The following is a 20,622-nucleotide window of genomic DNA, read 5'->3' on the forward strand; positions in this document are numbered from 1 at the left end:
TTTTCAAAATGGAAGAAATGGCAAAGTTTTGGAGGGGAACACAAGAACAACATTATTTGCCATCTGAGGACTTCTGTACAAATTTTTGATGAACTCAACCGATCAAGGAATATTATTACGAACTTGCATGCATCTGCAAGGTGAAAACCAGGCACGATGAGTGTTTCGATCGGCGATAAAATTGAGGTGAGTCCTTTTGTTAGGCTAACGCCCACAAGCTAACGTTAACTTAAACTATAGCTAACTCTGTTTGGTACCGTTAGCGTAAAGTCAGCTTAATGTAAAGTTGGGCTTAGCTGTTTACAGTATGCTAAACACTGTGTGGCACTAACACCACGCGTTGAAAAGTGTGTCCAATTTGCTCATTTTAACTAAAATGTATCAAATGTTTTGCTAACTGTCCGTGCTTTAACATTAACGCAGTGTTTGTCCTACGTTAACGCTAATAAATACGCCAATCTCGTTAGCATTTTATCACTTTGTCTTATTAGCTATTTCATATGTGCTAAAGTGGTCGTTTTAGTACTTTGCTACTAGTAATTTGCCGTGATAATTATTAATAATGTCAGTGTTGTCGGTGCTATCAGCCTCGGTCCCTGAGTGTGTAACCTTACTCGGGCTCCTCCGGGACCAACAGTGTTGTTTCTCCTCAGTGCATCAGTTTGGTAACTCAGCATGCTGCTTGGAAACGGCTGTAAGTGTCCCTGTTCAGCGGGAGGAGAGCCGGGATAATTAAAGGCTTCAATTGGCCATATGACAGCGTCAGGTGTTTGTGGCTTGTTTGACGGTTAACGTTTGTTGTCGCAGAGTTTCTCCTATGCGCTAGATGTAGGATTGTCTGTTCTGCTGTACACCCAGCATGTCACAGGCAGGAGGGAAAATGTTTAATCAAGTTATTCACTATTTCCTCCAAAATCTTTCTGACACCCAAGCCAGCAGAGATGAGGAGAAATGTTTATCTTATGCTCAGGAGCTCAGGATTGAGGTATTATGCTTTTAAAGATCCGGCTGGTGATGGGATCAAAATTACAGTTGGATTTCTTTGCAAATACAATTTTTTGTTTGTAAAACTCAATGCTTATTTTCTATCTTCTGGTGTAGGATTTTAAAGTCCTCACCCTCCTTGGAAAGGGCTCCTTTGCATGTGTTTACCGGGCAAAATCGGTGAAGACTGGTCTGGAGGTTGCTATCAAAACGGTAAGAATCCATCTGTTTATCTTTTACTAACTGATATGAGTAATTATAGCATGCTTTACCTGTAATGTAGACTCTTCAACTAACCCGCAAGCTGTTGGCAGCAACTGACAGTTGAAGTTAAACTGGAACTGTTGGGATTATTAGACCAATGTTGTCTCCCAGGGGCTTCTTGTGGTCCCCCGACTCCCCACAAATGAGGTCTGAATAGTTCACTGTCTTTGTGGGCGACAGATTGACCAAACCCCTGTGCAGCAGCGCTGCAACACAGTGCACGTTGATCCTATGTGTGGCAGGTGTATAATTATCTCCATTTTTCCCATCTGCAGATTGACAAAAAAGCAATGCACAAAGCTGGTATGGTCCAGCGTGTGACAAATGAGGTGGAGATTCAGTGCCGACTGAAACATCCATCTATACTCGAGGTAAGGTTGGCTGGACACAACTTATTTCTTGTAATAAAGTGCTGTAGCCCATTACTATACTACAGAGAGTCTGCTGTGGCTCTCATATCGTTAGCCTCATAGCATAATTGCCTAAGTCATTTTTTGGCCAAATTGTGATATCTGCCTAACTTTCCTCTCCTACCACTGCTACATCTTTCTGCCTTATTGCCTATGTTCTCAGCCTATCAGAACACTTGTTAGAGTCCAAAATCACTTTCTGCCTTAGTCATCTCCTTGACTTAGGCATTTTTGCCGCTACATACAAACCAAACTACATTACTTATGTAAGAGAAAAATTGCCTTAGTAAGGGCATATTCTGCCTAAATCACTTTTATCTGTTATGAAATCGATGTGTTTAATTTTTTATGCAAACTTGTTCACGCTTCTATTTGAACTTACTGTTACAATATCAATTAAGAATACCAATGGGCTTACTAAAAATTGTGTATTTTCTTGTTTCTCGAAAACATTCAAATATGACTTAGGCAAATATGCTATGAGGCTAACAATATTTGTTCTCATTTTGATTTTCTGTGCAACATTAATGCTTTATTTTATTTGTATTAATTCTGTTACAAAATACACCTTAAGTAGAAACAACTAATTCCATGATGTGCCAGGTTTGTAGTTAAAGACAAACACAAATTTACTCACAATAACAGGGTCACAAAATGGCACTAATTGCAGAAGTTCAATTATTTTTTGGACTTGGAAGAAAACCCCTACAGTTACAGTTCCTCCCATAAATCTGTGTGCTGGCTGTGTTTGAGTCTGCGTATATGAGCTTTGTGCTATTGTTGTCATGGTTATGTAATGCGGACAACTTACCCCAACAATCTGTTGTTACTCAGTTCAGTGTTTCTGTCACTCTTCCATATGTCGTTGAAGATTAACCAGGAGATTAAGCACTTTTGCTTTGTCTAGATACTGGTGGAAATTTGAGACAACATTTCTGGACCACAGCAATACAATACTTTTAAACAAGAATGTGATGGTTTCACCCTGAAGATCAAATGTGTTTTAGATCTTTTTGCAATTATATTTTTTGTGTCTTCCCACTTTGACATGATAATAAATACTGTGTTTTATATACTTCGTTTTTTAAGCTGTACAACTACTTTGAGGACAGCAACTATGTGTACTTGGTGCTGGAAATGTGCCACAATGGAGAGATGAGTCGGTACCTTAAAGAGAAGAAGACTACTTTCTCTGAAGATGAAGGTCAGGCACAGCTATATACTTTGAAAATTAAATTTGAGCAATGTTGCAGTAATTGAGCTTCAGTTTTGTGGGTTGCCTGTCTTAAAAAAAAATAAAATAAAATGTGTTCATTTTGTTCCACAGCAAGACATTTCATGCATCAAATACTGAAAGGAATGCTGTATTTACATACCCACGGCATCTTGCATCGAGATCTGACCTTGTCAAACCTTTTGCTGACGAGCAACATGAACATTAAGATAGCAGACTTTGGCCTGGCCACTCAGCTCAAACTCCCAAATGAAAAGCACTTCACCATGTGTGGGACACCCAACTACATCTCCCCGGAGGTGGCCACACGCAGCCCTCATGGACTGGAATCAGATGTGTGGTCACTGGGGTGCATGTTCTACGCGTTCCTGATGGGCCGCCCTCCGTTTGACACGGACACAGTCAAACACACTCTGTCGAAAGTGGTTCTTGGGGAGTATGAGATGCCTCGCCATGTTTCTCTGGAGGCTCAGGACTTGATCCACCAGCTGCTGCAGAGGGATCCCACCCAGCGGCCCAGCCTCTCTGCAGTGCTGGACCACCCGTTTATGACCCAAAGCCTGCTGGTCAGGACCAAGGAGCTAGGGATGGGGGACGACGGATCCATTGACAGTGGTATTGCCACCATCTCCACAGCCTGCACCTCCTCCACCTCAGCCAGCAGCGGCAGCAGCCGCCTCCAGAGGAGAACCAGGCACATGATTGGCTCTGCCCTGCCCAACAGAATGGCACCTATTCAAAGTCTTCCACGCCAACCAAACAGCGGCTATTTTGAGGATGGAGACCAGTGGCAGCATCCACCGGACAGATTTCACAGAGAGGGCAGGAGCAGGGGAGGTCATTGTGGAGATGCTGGGCAGCCTCATTCACGCTACCTGAGAAGGGCTCACTCTTCAGACCGCTCCGGTTCTTCTACATCAGGCCAAGCTGTGAGTCACGCAGAGCTGGGGAGATGTCACTCAGAGGAGACTCTGACTGGTTTAGGAAGACCGGTCTTCCCCATGTCCTCCACTCAGCACCCATTTTCAGAGCATGGAAGGCTCCCCTCTCCACCTGTCAAACAATCAGCACAGTAAGAATTCTCTCTTTTTATTATCGTCTATTCATTCTTACAAAAGTAATGAGACTTAACAGATTGCGCTTTCTGTTTCAGCTCCGGGTATTCGTTGTCCACACAGACTGCACATCCACCAAACTTGCAATTTCAAGACCTGGAGGGCGTTACTAATTGGCTCAATAATGAGGGTAAAATTGACATTTTCATCATATCTGTGTATGAGATTTCGCTTTTTTACTTCAGTTTTAACAGCCACTACTAAATGCCCAACTGAATTTGAATGAAGGGGTTTATAAGTTGATTAAAGGATCTCAAAGCTTTTCCTGTGTAACTGCATCTTTACAAATATTTTCTATTCTTTCTCAGGTTCTGGGCAGAGGCCAGCAGACAGCAGCACTCACAGCAGCAGCGGCAGCTTCCACAGTGGCAGAGGACCTTTGGGAGTGCACAATTCCTGGACAGACAAGCCCGTCAGTCGAGGTGTGAACCCTCCCCACAACCAGCACCACATGCACCACAACCTTCCCTCCAACTCTGACTCGTACAGGGAAAATATACCTGGAGCAGAGTTCCAACCTCCTCACAGCAGAGAATTAAAGCTCCCTTCAGCCAAACCTGGTGTGGATAAAGAGAAGAAAACGCTGAGAGACATCATCCCGCCCCTCTGCGCGTCCAGACTGAAGCCTATCAGACAGAAGACCAAAAATGCTGTTGTAAGATATTGCACTTTTTCAAAAATATTCTGTTTATGCTCACTGTGTGAGGTGTTGAGATCATTTGTTTTTCTTGTATTTCTTTCAGGTGAGTGTCCTGGACACAGGTGAAGTGTGTATGGAGTTGTTGAAATGCCAAAGTGGGCAGGAGAGGGTCAAAGAGGTCCTACGGATTTCCTGCGATGGTTCAATGGTGAGCTCACCGATATCATATCTGTCTGAAATGTTCCACATGCGGCTGGTAGGGGGCGGTATAACAGCATGATATGATTCTAAAAGAAGCTGTATTGTTACCTTGCAGGTGACAATATACCAGCCGAATGGTGGAAAGGGTTTTCCTGTCCTGGACTGTCCTCCTGCTCCTCCAGAAGATATTCTTATCTGTAGCTATGAGGACCTTCCAGGTATTCTGATGGATGCATCACGTACAGTAACATCAGCTTAAGGGATTGAAAATCATGCATTGATTCATTCCTCTCTTTTTTGCCCCAGAAAAATACTGGAAGAAGTACCAATATGCCTCCAAGTTTGTGCAGCTCGTGAAATCCAAGACTCCAAAAGTGACCCTTTACACCAAGTATGCAAAGGTGATGCTGATGGAGAACTCACCCAGTGCAGACCTGGAAGTTTGCTTTTATGATGGTGAGTCTGATGTGTTTATTGAAATATGAGGGAGAAACTGCACTGACCTTTCTTTTTTGTTTTGTGTATAGTTAATGCTTCAAAAAACACTTATGTTGTTTAGGTGCCAAGACCCATAAGACCTCAGAGCTGGTGCGAGTGGTGGAGAAGAGCGGGAAGTCGTACACGGTGAAGGGCGAGGTGGGGCTGAGCGGCCTGAGCCCAGAGAGCAGGCTGTATGTGGAGCTGTCTGATGAGGGCCACAGCATGTGTTTGTCCCTGGAAGCCGCCATCACAGCAGAGGAGCAGCGCAGCACCAAGAAAGTCCCTTTCTTCCCCATAACTATTGGCAGGTGAGAGAATAGTTTTATATTTATTATACTCTTGATTTTAAGGGAATAGCTTGGATTCTTTGAAGTGATGTTGTATGAGATTCTTTTCCATAGTCAGTGGATTACCTACAGTAGTTAGTATTCGGTGCACCCCCGGTTTGGAGAAGCAGACACCAGCAAAGAAGCTAAGCAATGTACGGCTGTGGACGAGGGCAACAACAAAATGTATTTTAGCAACCTAAAAAAAAAATCAATATCACTACTACAATATGCACTACATTTAGGATATTTTCCCTGCTTTACCTTGACGCAAGACAGCCTAGTTTAAATGTATGTGGCGGGAACTGAGGCCAGTTTAGGCTCTTGGCAAAGCTACCAGACACCATTGAGAAAAACATTTTTCAGCCTAGAACACAGGAATTTATTCCATGATCATCAAGATTGTTTCTGAATCCATAAGTAATATTCAGCACTTTCAAGGTACCTAAAGCAAACAATATTCAATACGTATTCTGTCATGTTACTCATATACATATAAAATTACATCTAAACTGTTACTTTAAATGCAAGTGCAAAAAGTAATTTATACCCAATGAAATCCAATCCTTGTCAATAAGTGCTTCATACAACCCCACTTTAAAAAAAAAACCTTTATTGTTGCCTCGTGTGTCTAATGTTAGTTTTGTGTACGTCACCCCTCCTAGGAGACCTGCCAACCCGGACTCCCCGTGTTCCTCGTCCCTGCCGTCCCACCCGGTCCCTCCTGATACAGCGTCACCTCCTCAGCCTCCACAGATCACTCCTTCAGTGAGTGTCTCACAGTTGTAAAGTTTAGGATATCCAAACAGATTGTTGAGGCTTTAACAGCTGGACTGTGATGGACTGTATTTAATTTTCCATATCATACTTTTTAGATGATCTCCTACGACGGGTCTGACTTCACCACAGCCAGCCTGAATAAGAAAAGCTCTCCGGTGCGACAGGATCTGGTGCAAAACACAGGAAAGGTGGTCAAGTCGATATTTGTGCCCAACGTCGGATGGGCATCCCAGGTAGTTGATGAATATATTTTTCTAATATTCTATAATCAGCAATAATCTCTTTGATTAAATGAATAAATCTCTGTTTTTGTATCTGCAGCTGACGAGCGGAGAGGTGTGGGTGCAGTTCAACGACGGCTCCCAGCTGGTGGTTCAGGCAGGAGTTTCCTGCATCACCTACACGTCTCCAGAGGGAAGGATCACCAGGTACGAAACATGTCAGAAATGTGGTCTGACAAATGTCTTTTTGAAGCTTCAGCTGAGATTTCTTTATTGAATGTAATAGAATAGTCTTTGTTGTTATTGCACAGTGTACAACAAAATTATGGGTGCTCGATCCAACCAGTGCATGGGACATTAAAAAAAAGAAATAAAACAAGATAAAGGATATGTGAAATATAAACATGAAAATGCTGTAATAGGTAAGAATACTGTAATAAATAAGTAATGCACAGCATTGAGTGGCAGTAATAAATATGAGTGGGTGGGAGGGAAGGGAGTCCGTGGGGTTGGGGGGTTGGACTGTAGGATCAGTGCATATGTGTGTTTAGGGTTGTGATGGTTTTGGGAAAGAAACTGTTTTTTAGTCTGTTAGTTCTTGCTTTGATGCATCTGTACAGGCTATGTTCTGCTTGTGTTTATCAGCTTCTCACTAATGCAGTGGACGGCTCTTTTTAATGTCTGTCTCGTCCACAGGTATAAGGAGAACGAGAAGTTGCCAGAGCACGTCAAGGAGAAGCTGCACTGTCTCTCCACCATCCTGGGACTGCTGGCCAACCCCACGGCACATCACCTACAGCCTCATTAACACATAAACTCATTAAATTGGTGGTTAAAAAAACATCCCGGCAGCTCAGAGGCCTGGCAGGGAACAGAAAGTAGCATTATAAACTTTGTACTGTCTTATGTCTGGTGTTTTTGTAAATGTGTGTTTTTTTTTACATGTACAGAAGGCTAAGATTATGAAAATATATATTTTATTTTAATAAGCAACTGTTGTTTCAATTGGCCTTGTTGGAAAAAAAGTGTCATAACGTGTATCATATTTTTTTTTACTGTGTCTCCTATTCTATGAAATGTGATTCATAAATGAGTCAATAAACATCCGGAGGCTGGGTGGAGAAATGCTGCACTTTGTTTTGCAGTCTTCTCTTTGCGCTTGATATATTCATGAAATAATTTTTGTGGGAAAAAATTAAAGTATTTAATAACGACCTTAAGAGATCAACTGAATGGACTGAGCAGAAAAATCACTATCTTCATATGAAACATGGACGTGACAGCATTTACCCACAAATTGTTAGTCAGGAAAACAAAGCTGAATTAAACAGAGCCAGGTGAGGTTTCACATGTTTATTTTCGCCCTGTTGTTTTGGCCATTTAATTAAAAAAAGGTCACAAAATTGTGGATTCCTCAATTACAGAACTGATACAAAACAACATACTGTACGGATGTAAGCCTGGGCATATATACACGTACTGTACAAGACACCCAAGAAGTAAACATTCAGGTGGAAACTGGGAGCATGATGACACCGTCTGGGTTGCAGAAAGGACCAAGGGTAGGATTAACCATTTATTTCCCATTTAGAAGCACGATAAGGAACACAACATAGGACACACATTATAGTGGTGTACACAGATATCAGCATTTCCAGCTTTAACAGGGACACATCCAGAACTTAGCCCCTTTTTTCTAGATGAGGAAAAGTCCCTCTGAACGTGCTGCTATACCTTTACATTCTGAATATGTTGTGCTTCACGACACTCAAATTGTGAGAGATTAAAACAGGATATTTACTGTGTTGTGGAACTATCCTCACAATGAAATGTGTGCAGTGAAGAGCAACTTTCAGAACATGGTTGGTATTCTTTTGTCCCAGAGAGATGCTGGTGAGATGGCTGCGCTGACACTATAATTTACGATCACAGGGCGAGCAAGAGGACAGTCCGTTCCCTCGGATACTGATGGAGGAAGAAAAAACACCTAGGAGGAGCTCTCTGGGACGAGAAGAAGCAGGCTCAGGGGAATGCAAAAATCCGGCACTCCTTCCCACTAGATGCTAGAGGGAGACAACAGCATCAACCACAAGCCCTCCTGCCCCTTTGACACCACCAGTACAACCAGCATTTTACTATACCTCTAAGTAAATATCCACTGTTTGTTCAAAAACATCCCAACCGTGCTCTCATTTCATTTATATAAAACATTTTTCCCCATAAAATCTCAATAAAATAAAGTTGCTCTTAGTAGATATCAGGACAAAGATATTAACAAAATTGGAGTAAAAAAATCTCACAGTGAACACTGGGAACAAGAGCTGGACTGTCTCCCCCGCCACTTCCCTTCCAAATGATTTTTAAAAACGTGACAAAATTACAGCAGCTTGAAATGAACCGACGTCACTGAAGGTTTCTTTGACTACAATTTGCAAGAAAGTGCTGTTAGGGTGAAACTAAATCAAATGAGAGACGCAATAAAAGCTGAACAAATCACCTGGAACTGTTATTTAATGGTAGCAAAATATTTAATACCCAATTTGTGGGTATTCAAACACATTTTACCGTCATTTTAGTGGAATAATTTGATTTTCTGATTAACACAGCAGCCCCCAAAAGTCTGTAGATAGGTCAAGTTGGCCTCAGGAGAGTAGTTTGCTCACATTACAGATACAAGCACTGAAGACATGTGGAGAGAGTCTGTTTGAAGGAGATTACAAACCCATGAAGTGATGAGAGAAATCTCACAAGATCCCACTGGAATTCTGAAAAATCATGGAATTCTCTGAAAACATCCACAAACACGAAAAGGAATGTGATCCTCATCTTCCTGCACCGGAGCGACTCAAACTGGGACTCTTAACAAGGATGCGGTTTGTTTGTTTAAACACCTGACATACAGTAAAACACACCTCGAAACATTGGTGCAACAGTCATTAAAAAAAAAAACTTGGTCACATGGTCATGGAGATTTACTTTTTAACTGACGTCCTTCCAACCCTCGCAGTAAATTTGATGGCACTCGGAAAAGTAAACGGCTTACCAGTTTGTTCAAACTAACAAAAACCACAAACTATCTTGTCATTCGTGTTCAGACTCATTATGTCCTGTGCTGTCAGTTGGCCACAGTCACATAGCAGCCCAGGATCTGAGGAATAGTGTTCAAATGTCCAGCCACCTTTTACTCCCCCTCCCTTTGTGTGGAGGAGTCAGTGGTATCGACCAGACACACATCACCGGTACGGTCCGTCGCACTGTAAACGTACCTGTGTGTGTGAGTGTGTGTGTTTATATGAGATACAAGGGATCATACATTGCACGTCTAGTGGCACATCTGTCTCCAGTCCTGATTCAGCCAGTCCCATTAGCTACCTCATCTGGACCCTTTCATTACAGAGAACTCACACAAGAGAGAAAAATAAAATCAGCTATTAGGCAAAAGTTCCCAAAAGTTCACATTACAGTACTGTTAAGTCTCATTAGACGAAACGAAAAATACAAAAAGGCAGAGAGAAAAAAGCTTACACTCAATCACCATCATTTTCAATAACTATATAGGAAAAGGTTTGTTTTTGATTAGATATATTATCATCATTAACATCATAATTATTATGATTATTATTCATTATTATTGTCACCATTGTCATCCGTTTTTTTGTTTGTTTTTTTTTGTTCAGGGGTCAAACGGAGTGGGGGCAGGGGATCAGTCACTGGGAGGAAGCCTTGGTAGCTATCGTGGAGACACAGTGCTGCTGGAAGTTAGGGGACATGGCCGAGTTGCAGCCCAGTCTCTGGCGGGGGCCCTTCAGACCTCCGTCGCCCTCTACGATCCATGGGCTGCCGCTGGCCTCTTTTCCCAGCATGCTGCAGCAGCCGGGGGCGGGCGGGGCGGCGTTGGGTACCGTGGTGCTCACCGGCAGGGCTTTGGGCTGCTCGCTGGGGGGGGCGAAGTCCGGGTTGTGGCTCTGAAGCACGCTGGTGATGTGGTTCAGGAGGTCATTGAAGAACTCGGGGACGCCCTCATATCCTGACAACACATAATCAGTCAGTACAGTTAATACAGCTTTTTACCATATTGCAAGTGTTTTTTAACATGAATTATATTCTTGTTTACATGCAATGTAGCTGTAGCTGTTTTTTGTACATTAGTGTAAATGTTAAAGGTGGGGAAAAATTCAATACAGTATAGCGATATTTTGCATGGCAAAATTATACCAACTCATGGCCGCCAAGTATCGATATTTAACGTTCCGGTGGGCTGTCAGTATTTTTTTTTTTTTTTTTTTTTTTGGAGGTCATAGCAGGCTCACTGGTATCACATGAAACAAGAAGATCTAACGAATCTATAGGCACCATGTGCGTCTGGACATCATGTCGGGAACTTGTCGAAGTAATGCTGTAACGTTAGGCTTTTTTGTTGAACGTTTGAGAAAATGCTGCAGTTGTTGTCATCCATACATGTTTGATATCAGTTCAGTTCAGTTTGACTGAATACTTTGTTGGTCAGTCTGTGGCTTTGACTCTCATTGTGGACAAATAAAAAGACTGAAGTGAGATGAATAGACTGAGAATTTTCTCGAATTTGACAAAACAATTCTTGTTTGAATTTAATTTTGTGGACACAAAATGCAGTTAAATCGCAATATATTGTATCGCAATACTCACCATATCGTAAAATGCTTAAAATCGCAATAATATCATATCGTGACTCAAGTATCGAGATAAAATCGTATCATGGGGCCTCAGCTGATTCACACCTCTAATTAACGTATAGGACAGTTCAGTATATTTACTAGCCTAGAGGTGCCTGGCCCCTATTAACAAGGCCACAGTGGGTAAGATAATACACTGTCACCTGTGTAACCCTAAACTCTGTATGATGTCTAAACATGAACCAGGTCTCAGTCTCAGAGGCGACATTTATCACCATATATGGCTTCACAAAAGAATGACGTCTGTGAGTCTCTTAGGTTTAAGACAATGCACCAGAAAGAGTGACACACGAGAACAAGGTCACCGCGGATCATGTGATGTAAAAAGCATGAAATATAAAAATAAAAAAACAGGACAAAACCAAATGAAATGCACCCCGCTAACTGCACCTACCAGGGAATGCATTGATGTCGATGACTGCGTGTTGGCCTGTTTGGTTGTTGATGATGACGTCAATGCCAAACAGGGACACGCAGAGCGCCTGTCGCAATGACCTGGACAACTCTCTGATGACATCATCATTGGGCGGCTGAGACTCTCCCTCCAAGTTCTCTCTCTGAGATAAAGACATAAAATATTAAAAATGATTAGCAACAGAACTCGTAAAAGTCACACACGGTAGCAGTCGGTGACATTGTGGACTTACCGTGGTCAAGTCTGAGGACGACTCTGGTTTGGAAACATTGTGGCTGTTGAAGAAAATTGCTTTCCTGTCTGTAAAGGAAACCGGAAATGAGGTGAGGTTGAATTTTGAAGAGTTATGAGTACACTTCACATGCTTTCCTGTGCAGTCATCTGTATGCAGTTCTCATCTCGGGCACTAGGTGGCAACAGAACTTAACTGGTTACACAGTGAAATGAAGCAAGCAGAGCTTTACCAAATAGATGTCTATTTACTGATTTCAACACCTGCTGTAAAGACACAGAAACCTAAAACCAAGCCGCCTGTGTGTTTAGTATTTTAACCTTTAACACTCTCGGTCATAACCATGTCATGTTGACTCTTCACTTACAATTAAAACAGTGTGTAAGTTGTTTGCCTTGGGCGACACATTTTCTTTGAAGCAAGGATAAATGTGTCGGGATGAAGTTCAGAATTTATCGCCTCTTTTTTCTTTGTTATCGTTGAAACGATTAACATTAGAGAGTGTTGGAGGGAAGGAAGAGGGGAGGGGGAAAGTAAATTCCATGGCTGTCCAAATAAATATGCCCCTCGGTTTGTAGAGGGTCGTGGTAATGAAGTGTCGGGCAGATGGGCTGGTTCATTCCCAGCCTCGATGAACAAACAGCAGTTTAACTCATCAGAAGCATGTGCAGGAAGGCTGGATGGGACAGAACATCTCTCACACGGCTATTTTTAAGCTCTTTCCGAACACTAACCCCTGCCTCTATTTATCTTCATACCTCATGCTTTCATCCGGACTTTACAAAACACGATGTATAGCTGCGGAGCACAGACATCCAAACGCTGTGCAGATGTAACACTGTGGTATGTTGCTTTATGTGTTTGACAAGGGCTGAGCTTCTCTGCTGCAGCGCTCAGCATTCCAGGCTGAAAGCAACTGTTCTCTCTGCACTGTTACACAAAGCAGACTACTACACTGATGGTGGAACTGCTTTGCATGAGGGCCTCCACTGTATCACATGCAAATACAGGAGTGCCAGGGGACAACCCTGATGCTGGATCAGTTGCATCATGGGTAGGGCTTCTGACAAGTTTATGGAGAAAAATATTGCTTCTCTTGTTTATTATCAACAGCGTGTACCAACTGGGCGAAACTGAATTGCACTCTGCTGCATCCCTTAAAAGGGTGAATTGGTCCAATCACAGGGACTATAAAGCCACTTTATGAGCTCTTTTATTGGGTTATTTGGAAAAGTCGTGCCACTTGCACAGTCTGGGTAGCTCTCAGACCTCCCCACCTGTCTGCCTCTCTCTCCTCGTCTCTCTGTGTGTCTCCTCACCTGCAGGTCCAGCAGGGAAGTTCTTGAGTGAAGGTCTCTCCACCACGGTGTAGGAGTCTCCCACCACAAACACCTTGTAGAGCACAGCGTTGTGGTTGATGAAGCTCTGGATCACACACGGAGGCTTCACGTCCTTCAGGTCCTCTTCGCTGAAGATAATGGCCATCTGTGGGACAGGAGGACACGCACTAAATGACACGCCGAAACTTAAAAAAGGAAAATGTTCACAAAACCAACAAGGAGTATTCTGTGTTCGTCTGTCATGTAACAGCAAAAAATAGAAACTAATTTAACTATGGAAGATCAGACTGAGATTTGCTGTTCCTTTTTGGAGGAAAAATAAAAAGGTGCTCCTATTAGGAAATTAGTTTTGCACATAGTGGTTAAAGCACATGTTCAGCTACATCTCAGCAGTTCTTCAGCTGGAGGACACTGGAAGGCTTATTCTAACAATAACTTGATTAGCAAGGGATTAGCATTATTCAAAATGAACAGCCGACACTTTGGAGTGTCTTTTAGTCCAACTGAATGCTGAACTAGACATTTTTAAGTGACCAAAATGGTACAATTTACTTTGATGATGTGACAATGAGACCATAAACCATATGAGAATATTTACTGAGGTAATAAATCAAGTGAGAAATAGGGTAATTTTCCCATCGATTCAAATACTTCTTTTTGCAACCAGTGGAGTCGCCCCTGCAAGCCATTAGACAGAATTCAGGTTTAAGGCACTTCGGCATCAACTTATCAACCCTGGAGGTTGTGGCAAATGAGTAATCTGTGTTTGTCTGTCATTTCATGCCTGATCTTGCATGTCTAAAATGTTTGAGCTGCTGATCCTGTTCCTTTTCAGAGGAATGAAGATGGTTTGGCCTGTCTGACAGGGTTATTGATTTCAGCTGACGCACAAAGATACAGGAGGTGCAGCACTTTATCTGATCTTGTTGTTTGGACTGGAGTTAAATGACAATCTTGTGACAGGACAAGTGTCACTGCTCACACAGAGCAAACTGTGGAGGGTGTGAGTGACCTCTGATCCCTGTGGCCTCTTACCTCGTGGGAGTTGGTTCCATGAGCCACCCGCGTTTTGCAAACTGAGGAAGGACAGAAAGGCGAGTTAAAACTGAGAATGTACTGTATAGCTGTAATACAATGTCAGGCCTTTTCTTACACTTTGACAGTGAACACTGAAATGTAAGACAAGTAGCGAGTTTCTACATCAACATTTCAAAGTACACTTCATGGTTAACAGTATAATACAGAGTATAAATAATACATATGGAGTATAGATTTAAGTCTTCAATATCTAGAGGATGAATACTTACTGAAGGGGAATGTGAGTCCTTGCATCTTGATCTGCTCCAGCACATCTGGGCTGCACTCTGAGTTCAGGACCATGAATGGAGGAGAGCAAATCCTTTCATCTAATCAAAAGAAAAGTAAAAGAGAGATGGAAGGAATTGGTGAGATAAGAGACTACAAAAAGTCTGGGAAATTTTCAGTTTAACAGAAGTAATAATGGTGAATAAACGTCAGATGCTATTGCTACTGTGGACATCTAGAAATGGCTGAAACAAATTATTATTTTCTATATCAATGAATCGGTTTATTATTTTTCAAACAAATTGATTGGGAACCTCTTTTTTGTATACCACAGTTTGAAGGTAAGGGTATCTTCCAAGTTACTTGTATTGTTCAGCCAACAAAACTCCATAAATATTTAATTTCTGATTATGTGAAATATAGAAAAACATCGTCCCAGGTTCCATTTACACCTGTGAAATTAATTTTCATCATTGACATTTAATCTGATTTAAACATGTAACGTATAAGTAAAAGAAATCTAAAGAATGACAAAATGAACCGTAAACTCAAAGAAAACTCTTAAAATAATATCTTTACATTAACATATAAACATAATTAAACACCACAAAAAAATGACATGTCCGAAAAGGAGCAGAAAGAGGTATACACTTCTCCATGACTCAAACGATTATCTCAATAATTATCATATACACATATATATATACACCATTACATTAGTGGATCAATACTATGTATAAAAGATGTAATTTCTTATGTGTCATGTGGAAGTTTTCATGACACTACGTTTAAAATCAATCTTATTTTAGTGTGACATTTAAAAAGAGGTTTATTGCCAGTCTTTGCTCTCTGGTGAACAGCTTTACGGGATTATGATTTATGTTCCTGCATACTCTCTCGACTGTTCACGATAGCTGAAGTGACATGAAGAACTTAAAAGTTTTTTCCTGAAATAGCAGCACTTGAGGCTGTTCCTTCTGTTATCATTCATAGCCTACTTAGAAAAAGATTAAGGCCAGCACATCAGAATGTAGACCTGTTCGACACGGGGAGCAGCCGCGTCTCACACACCTTATTTCATTTGGCCAAGAAATTGTATTTATATTTCAACCTTGTGACGGTTTAGACAACAAGCACAGCAGAGGACATCTGAGGCTCAGGGGGACAAATGACTCCTGCTCAAATAAATAAAGCAGAAAGCTGCCAGGCCCTTCTGCTCCTCCCGAGCAGCACACATACACACACAAACAGGAAAATGCTGAAATACAGGAAGACACACAATCTCATGAGGAACTACAGACAGGTCAAACCCGCTGAGGACATTACACAGTCATCAGATATATCACCTGACTGAGGGCCGGTATTGACAGCTCGCCAAAGCAGCAAACACAGCAGGTGTAGTCACACAATATAAAGTCGGCCATAACTTATCAAACATAATTGAGGCTAGGAAAAAGACTCGGTCGCTTTCTCAACATCTCTGATGTTTTTAAATCACCTCATGTTTGTTTACATCACATTTTTACATCACATCCTGGAGCGGCAGCTCGGTCAGTTCCGATAAGACTGAAAATAACAAACATCCTGCAGCTCCGTCATATTTCACCATATCAGGGCTCAGGATGCATCTATATTAATGTTCTGCCTGCTGTAATTTCCCCTCTACAGTAGGTACATGGGGGCGATAAGGCAGCTGGTTGGAGATATCGCCACAGGAAATCAGCGAGGGGGCCAAACCAAGAGCTGGCAAATTGCTAATGACAAAAACACAATAGAAACACGCCGGCCTTTGTGTGCTGTGGGCCTCAGTAGCGGCAGGGCTCTCTGCTCCCGCTAGTGCTGAGGTCAGGAGAATCTCATTTGCCTACATTAACTCCAGTGCTGAGTGTTGAACTCTGGGTGTGTGCACTGGGCCCCACAGACATCTACGGCTCCCACAGAAGCCGGAGAGTGCAGACACACACAAAAACTGTTGGGGGAAACCCCACAATGAAAGCTGATGCATGAGGCGACAAGAACACACAAAAAAGAGATTTTAAAAAGCCCAAAAGTTATCACAGAAACATCTTAAGTGACATCAAGCTGTAGAGCAGGTTTCAAAACAATCAGCCACAGCTGCTGCTGTCTGAGCTGATAAGGCAGCACATACACAAGTCCAGTGTTAAGGATCCTCTCTTGCTGTAATAGAGCTCCATGATAGTGTAGCAACTAGTAAGGTTTTCATCATACCAAAATTTTACACCACTACCCTATTTCTCAGTTTCAGTATCCACCTTGTTGTTGCCCCCTCCAGCTAAGGAACTGCTCAGATGCAGCTGAACATGTGCTTCGACCACTATGTGCAAAACTAATTTCCTAATAGAAGCACTTTTATTTTTCCTCCAAAAAGGAACATGAACAGCAGATCAGTCTGATCTTGCATGGTTAAAATGTTTCTATTTTCTGATGTTACATGATAGACGAACACAGAATGCTCCTTTTCTCTCTCACAGGCAGATACTTGTTCATTGCACTATAACCTTTCCATGTCCAGCTGGGTTTATTCCAATGTTGGCTCTGCACCAGTCACTTTTGGGAGCAGGAAGCCTGGAGGGTTACCCATCAGTCATCTGTGTACTGGCTACAGCCACGCTCATCATACTGCTGTTATTTTACCAGGACAGGAATAGCAACATAATGTCTTTCAGAAAACAGTCTGGTAGGGGAAAATATCCCCATTACATCACTGAGTTCCCAAAGACTGATAGCGTTAAATTTTGTCAAACAAAAAACCCTCAAAAAAGTCTAAACCTTGTCAAATGGAAAACATTTCAAGCTCCAAGTTAAGGATTTATAATAAAGAGAGCAGGGGATGGTGGATAAGATAGTGTGGCCAAGTTTCTAATAGCGTGCATGCTTGGCTCCGGTTGACGCTTTAGGGATAAGGGGGTGGAGGGCGGGTGGGGAGGATCAATCTCTGGCTCTGTCTAAACACTGCATGCTCGGAGCAGACCCAGCGGAGCCGAGGACGACGTTTACGGGACTCCTCCATGAGATGCTTTTTAAATGTCATTATCCAGTTACTGCTTTTTTGTTTCTTTTCTTCTTTTATCTCATCGGAACATCCGCTGTACCCCCTGCCCAAATCCCCCATCTGTCCGCTCTGTTACATAATATTCATGCATGCAAATAAATAAACCCCAAACCTATAGACCCTTTTACAGTGTGTACACAATGATGACGTATGTGAGTGGACACGGAGTCTGGCAACGGAAGTATGGTGGAGTCAGTGCAATAGCTTGTCAAGCTATGCAAGGGCATTAATCACCACAGATTACAATGTAACCTAAACAAACTGACTTGGAGAAATTGTGACCAACTTCCACATCAGTAGAGAGTGGGTAGAATAAATTAGCAAGTGGCATAATATTTAATGGTCGCATATAAAACACATATATGGTGATGAAACCTAGCATGTAACGTCACATCAGGGAGAAATTACGAGCACAAAGTGGAGTAGAAAAATGCTTAATATTTACGTGAACTGTGGTTATTTTCAAAACTTTAAATACTGTGACATAGACTCTGAGTTTATTGAGCTTTAAAACTTGCGGTACAAATATGACCGTTTCTGATGCTTTCTAGAGGTAGTTAACACGTTTAATAGCTTGCAGCCATAGATGTCGTCTGTGTTTCGATTTAACACGTGATCTTGCCGACCGGAGCCATGTTGGCAAGAACAGAACATGTCGGTGTCCACGTGAAAGCCTTCGACTTCACTTCAATCAAATTTAAATGAGTATTCATCTGTTCATTATCTACACAGACGATTTACATACGAGCAACCACAGACGCATTGGCCAGAAAACTGTCTGTAAAAAGGTCGATAAGCGACTGGTGTGCCGGAAAATGAACAGAAATTCCTAAACAGGCCTGCTCTAACACCTAAGACTCAAATCACGTCTTCACTCTGGTTTCATGCAGAGAACAACAGAGAGCCAAGTTGCATTAAGCTTCATAAAGTGCGGTGCTGTTTAGGTGGAAGGCTGAACTCTCCTGTTGCTATTTAGAGCTTGTTTCCTAGAAACCCCAGCATCCTCTCTGCTGCTCTCCCTGCGTCCCCCTCCCGAGGCAAAGCGGCAGGATTTTCAATATTTTAAATTGAACTAAAAACACGGCTATGCTCCGAGAGTATTGCAATGCTCAATATCGTGCTCTAAGAGGCTTACGTTCCAATTACAATTATGAGTCATTTATTTTAAAAAGAAAAAAAATACTATTTTCTCACAATAGGTAAATGAGATATGCATCATTTGATGATTGTGACAAAGCTCCATCGTGTACCTGACGGGCTGGAAATCTTTTACAATCGTGTCTGCCCACTTGGCTTACTGCACTTGGACAAGTGTTTGGGTCTTAAAGTGCCTCAGTGTTTGCCTTCCTCATGCTGCAACTATGATTAAATATTGATCACTTGCATAAACGGGACACTTGTTCTGTTGCTCCTTGCAGAGACAGTCTGATTAATATATGAATAAACTGAGGGAGGTTTCAGTCTGATCCTGAGGAATCCCGCTTGTGTTCGGGGAGAATTCTTTTATCCTGAGCTGGAGAGAAATAAGCTAAAAACATTCAGAGAGGATTTATTTTATAGGAGAGTTGACTTGACGACGGTTTCTGTCTATAAAAACAGTCGGAGATATCAAGCATACACAGGAACCAGCAGATTCCACTAAGTAACATAAACAGTTACCTTGCTCTTGGCTCCCAATGGAAACACAAAACCCAGTTGGACAACAGAGCCGCAAAGTTTCAATAAGCACAAGTATGAATCTGTGACACCGATCCATTAGTGCTCGTGTATGTCTCTTTTCTATTAAACATATCATTAGGATGAGCTTATTCTTGTTCTCAAGTTTATATCAATTTAAACAATTCAGAACAGAACGGCTAAATGTTCTGTGATGCAGAGAGACCACTCAAGTGATAAAATAGAGTTTCCAGAGAAAGCATGAGTGCGCATCAAGTGCTTCCTCCTATTGAGTACTATTCTGAGTAATGCAGACTGTGAAGCATGGCAGGCTCTCTGTGGCCTTTTAGTACTGCGTTGCCTTGGCAGCTGCTCCAGGACTCCATGGCCTCTGCTGATAAGGAGGAGGAAGTGACTGTGTCTAAGAAAGCAAGGTGGACTTTCCTCACTCTCACACGATCCCCTCTTTTACTCTAACCTTAAAGGGATAGTTCGGATTTACTGAAGAGGGGTTGTATGAGGTACTTATCCATAGTCAGTGTATTACCTACAGTAGATGGTTGTCGGCAAGGCCCCAGTTTGAAGAAGAAGGCATGGCAGCTAAGCAAAGCACTGCTGGGCAGCAGCAAAGTGCATTTAAACCACTGAAAAGAGTCAATATCATTTTAAGTGATTGCTATATTTAGATGTATTTTTTTTCGTCTACCACTGCCTTGATTGTCAAGATCGTTTCTGAATCTATACGTAAAATTCAGCACTTTGAAAAAGCAAAAATGTCCAGACTCTCCAAATTTTTATAACAACATCTAAATTGTTACTATAAATGCAACTGCAAAAAGTAAATTTACAGAGTTGACTTATGCCCGCAGAAATCCATATAGATTGATATGTTTATTTAAGAAAAAAATCTGAACTATCCCTTTAAGCCAGTTCATTTTTTTTCCTCACTGAAGAAAGTACATTTATCCTCTGGTACATGCTGTTTTCCTACAATAACAGAAGTGTTGTGTAGGATTATAGTGGCTTACACTCCAGGCTTGAGTCTAAACCAACCCCAATTGTCAGGGAGGTTTGGTATGCAGGCCTAAGTGTGAGCAGAGAGCACCACTTGCATTAATGGAAGCAGAGCTGAGAAAAACAAAGCTTCCTATAAATGCAGCCAGTGAGCCATCTTCCTCTTCAAACATAAAACACACAGTAAGACAGAGCGATGCAGCTTATATTCTGTTACGCA

General features: G+C 42.0%; 2 protein-coding genes across 2 annotated transcripts in view; one reads left to right on the plus strand and one right to left on the minus strand.

Moving 5' to 3' along the window:
* Positions 1 to 7,820, plus strand: plk4 (polo-like kinase 4 (Drosophila)). Its single transcript, XM_059353192.1, has 15 exons — positions 1 to 186; positions 1,102 to 1,197; positions 1,524 to 1,619; positions 2,748 to 2,862; positions 2,986 to 3,964; positions 4,046 to 4,137; positions 4,316 to 4,662; positions 4,751 to 4,855; positions 4,964 to 5,066; positions 5,155 to 5,304; positions 5,408 to 5,636; positions 6,320 to 6,422; positions 6,530 to 6,667; positions 6,756 to 6,862; positions 7,352 to 7,820. The coding sequence occupies exons 1-15, from the start codon at positions 157 to 159 to the stop codon at positions 7,461 to 7,463; spliced, it is 2,802 nt and encodes a 933-aa protein (XP_059209175.1). The 5' UTR covers positions 1 to 156; the 3' UTR covers positions 7,464 to 7,820.
* Positions 7,821 to 7,993: 173 nt separating this feature from the next.
* Positions 7,994 to 20,622, minus strand: part of itpk1b (inositol-tetrakisphosphate 1-kinase b) — a 32,577-nt gene continuing 19,948 nt past the window's right edge. The window contains exons 6-11 of the mRNA XM_059353193.1: positions 14,662 to 14,760; positions 14,390 to 14,430; positions 13,334 to 13,499; positions 12,015 to 12,082; positions 11,762 to 11,924; positions 7,994 to 10,682 (exon numbers count right to left, since the gene is read on the minus strand). Of these exons, the coding sequence (XP_059209176.1) occupies positions 10,363 to 10,682; positions 11,762 to 11,924; positions 12,015 to 12,082; positions 13,334 to 13,499; positions 14,390 to 14,430; positions 14,662 to 14,760 (857 nt within the window). The 3' untranslated portion in view covers positions 7,994 to 10,362. The remainder of the gene's footprint in view (positions 10,683 to 11,761; positions 11,925 to 12,014; positions 12,083 to 13,333; positions 13,500 to 14,389; positions 14,431 to 14,661; positions 14,761 to 20,622) is intronic.

The sequence above is a fragment of the Centropristis striata genome, chromosome 16 (genome assembly GCF_030273125.1).
Source record: "Centropristis striata isolate RG_2023a ecotype Rhode Island chromosome 16, C.striata_1.0, whole genome shotgun sequence".
NCBI classification, from domain to species: Eukaryota; Metazoa; Chordata; class Actinopteri; order Perciformes; family Serranidae; genus Centropristis; species Centropristis striata.

What these genes read in the sequence shown, in the direction of transcription:
- plk4 (XM_059353192.1), top strand. Translation starts at nt 157, where the DNA reads ATGAGTGTTTCGATCGGCGATAAAATTGAG. An exon ending in CGATCGGCGATAAAATTGAG is followed by an intron (nt 187 to 1,101) that starts GTGAGTCCTTTT and finishes CTTCTGGTGTAG; the next exon opens with GATTTTAAAGTCCTCACCCT. An exon ending in TTTCCTGCGATGGTTCAATG is followed by an intron (nt 4,856 to 4,963) that starts GTGAGCTCACCG and finishes GTTACCTTGCAG; the next exon opens with GTGACAATATACCAGCCGAA.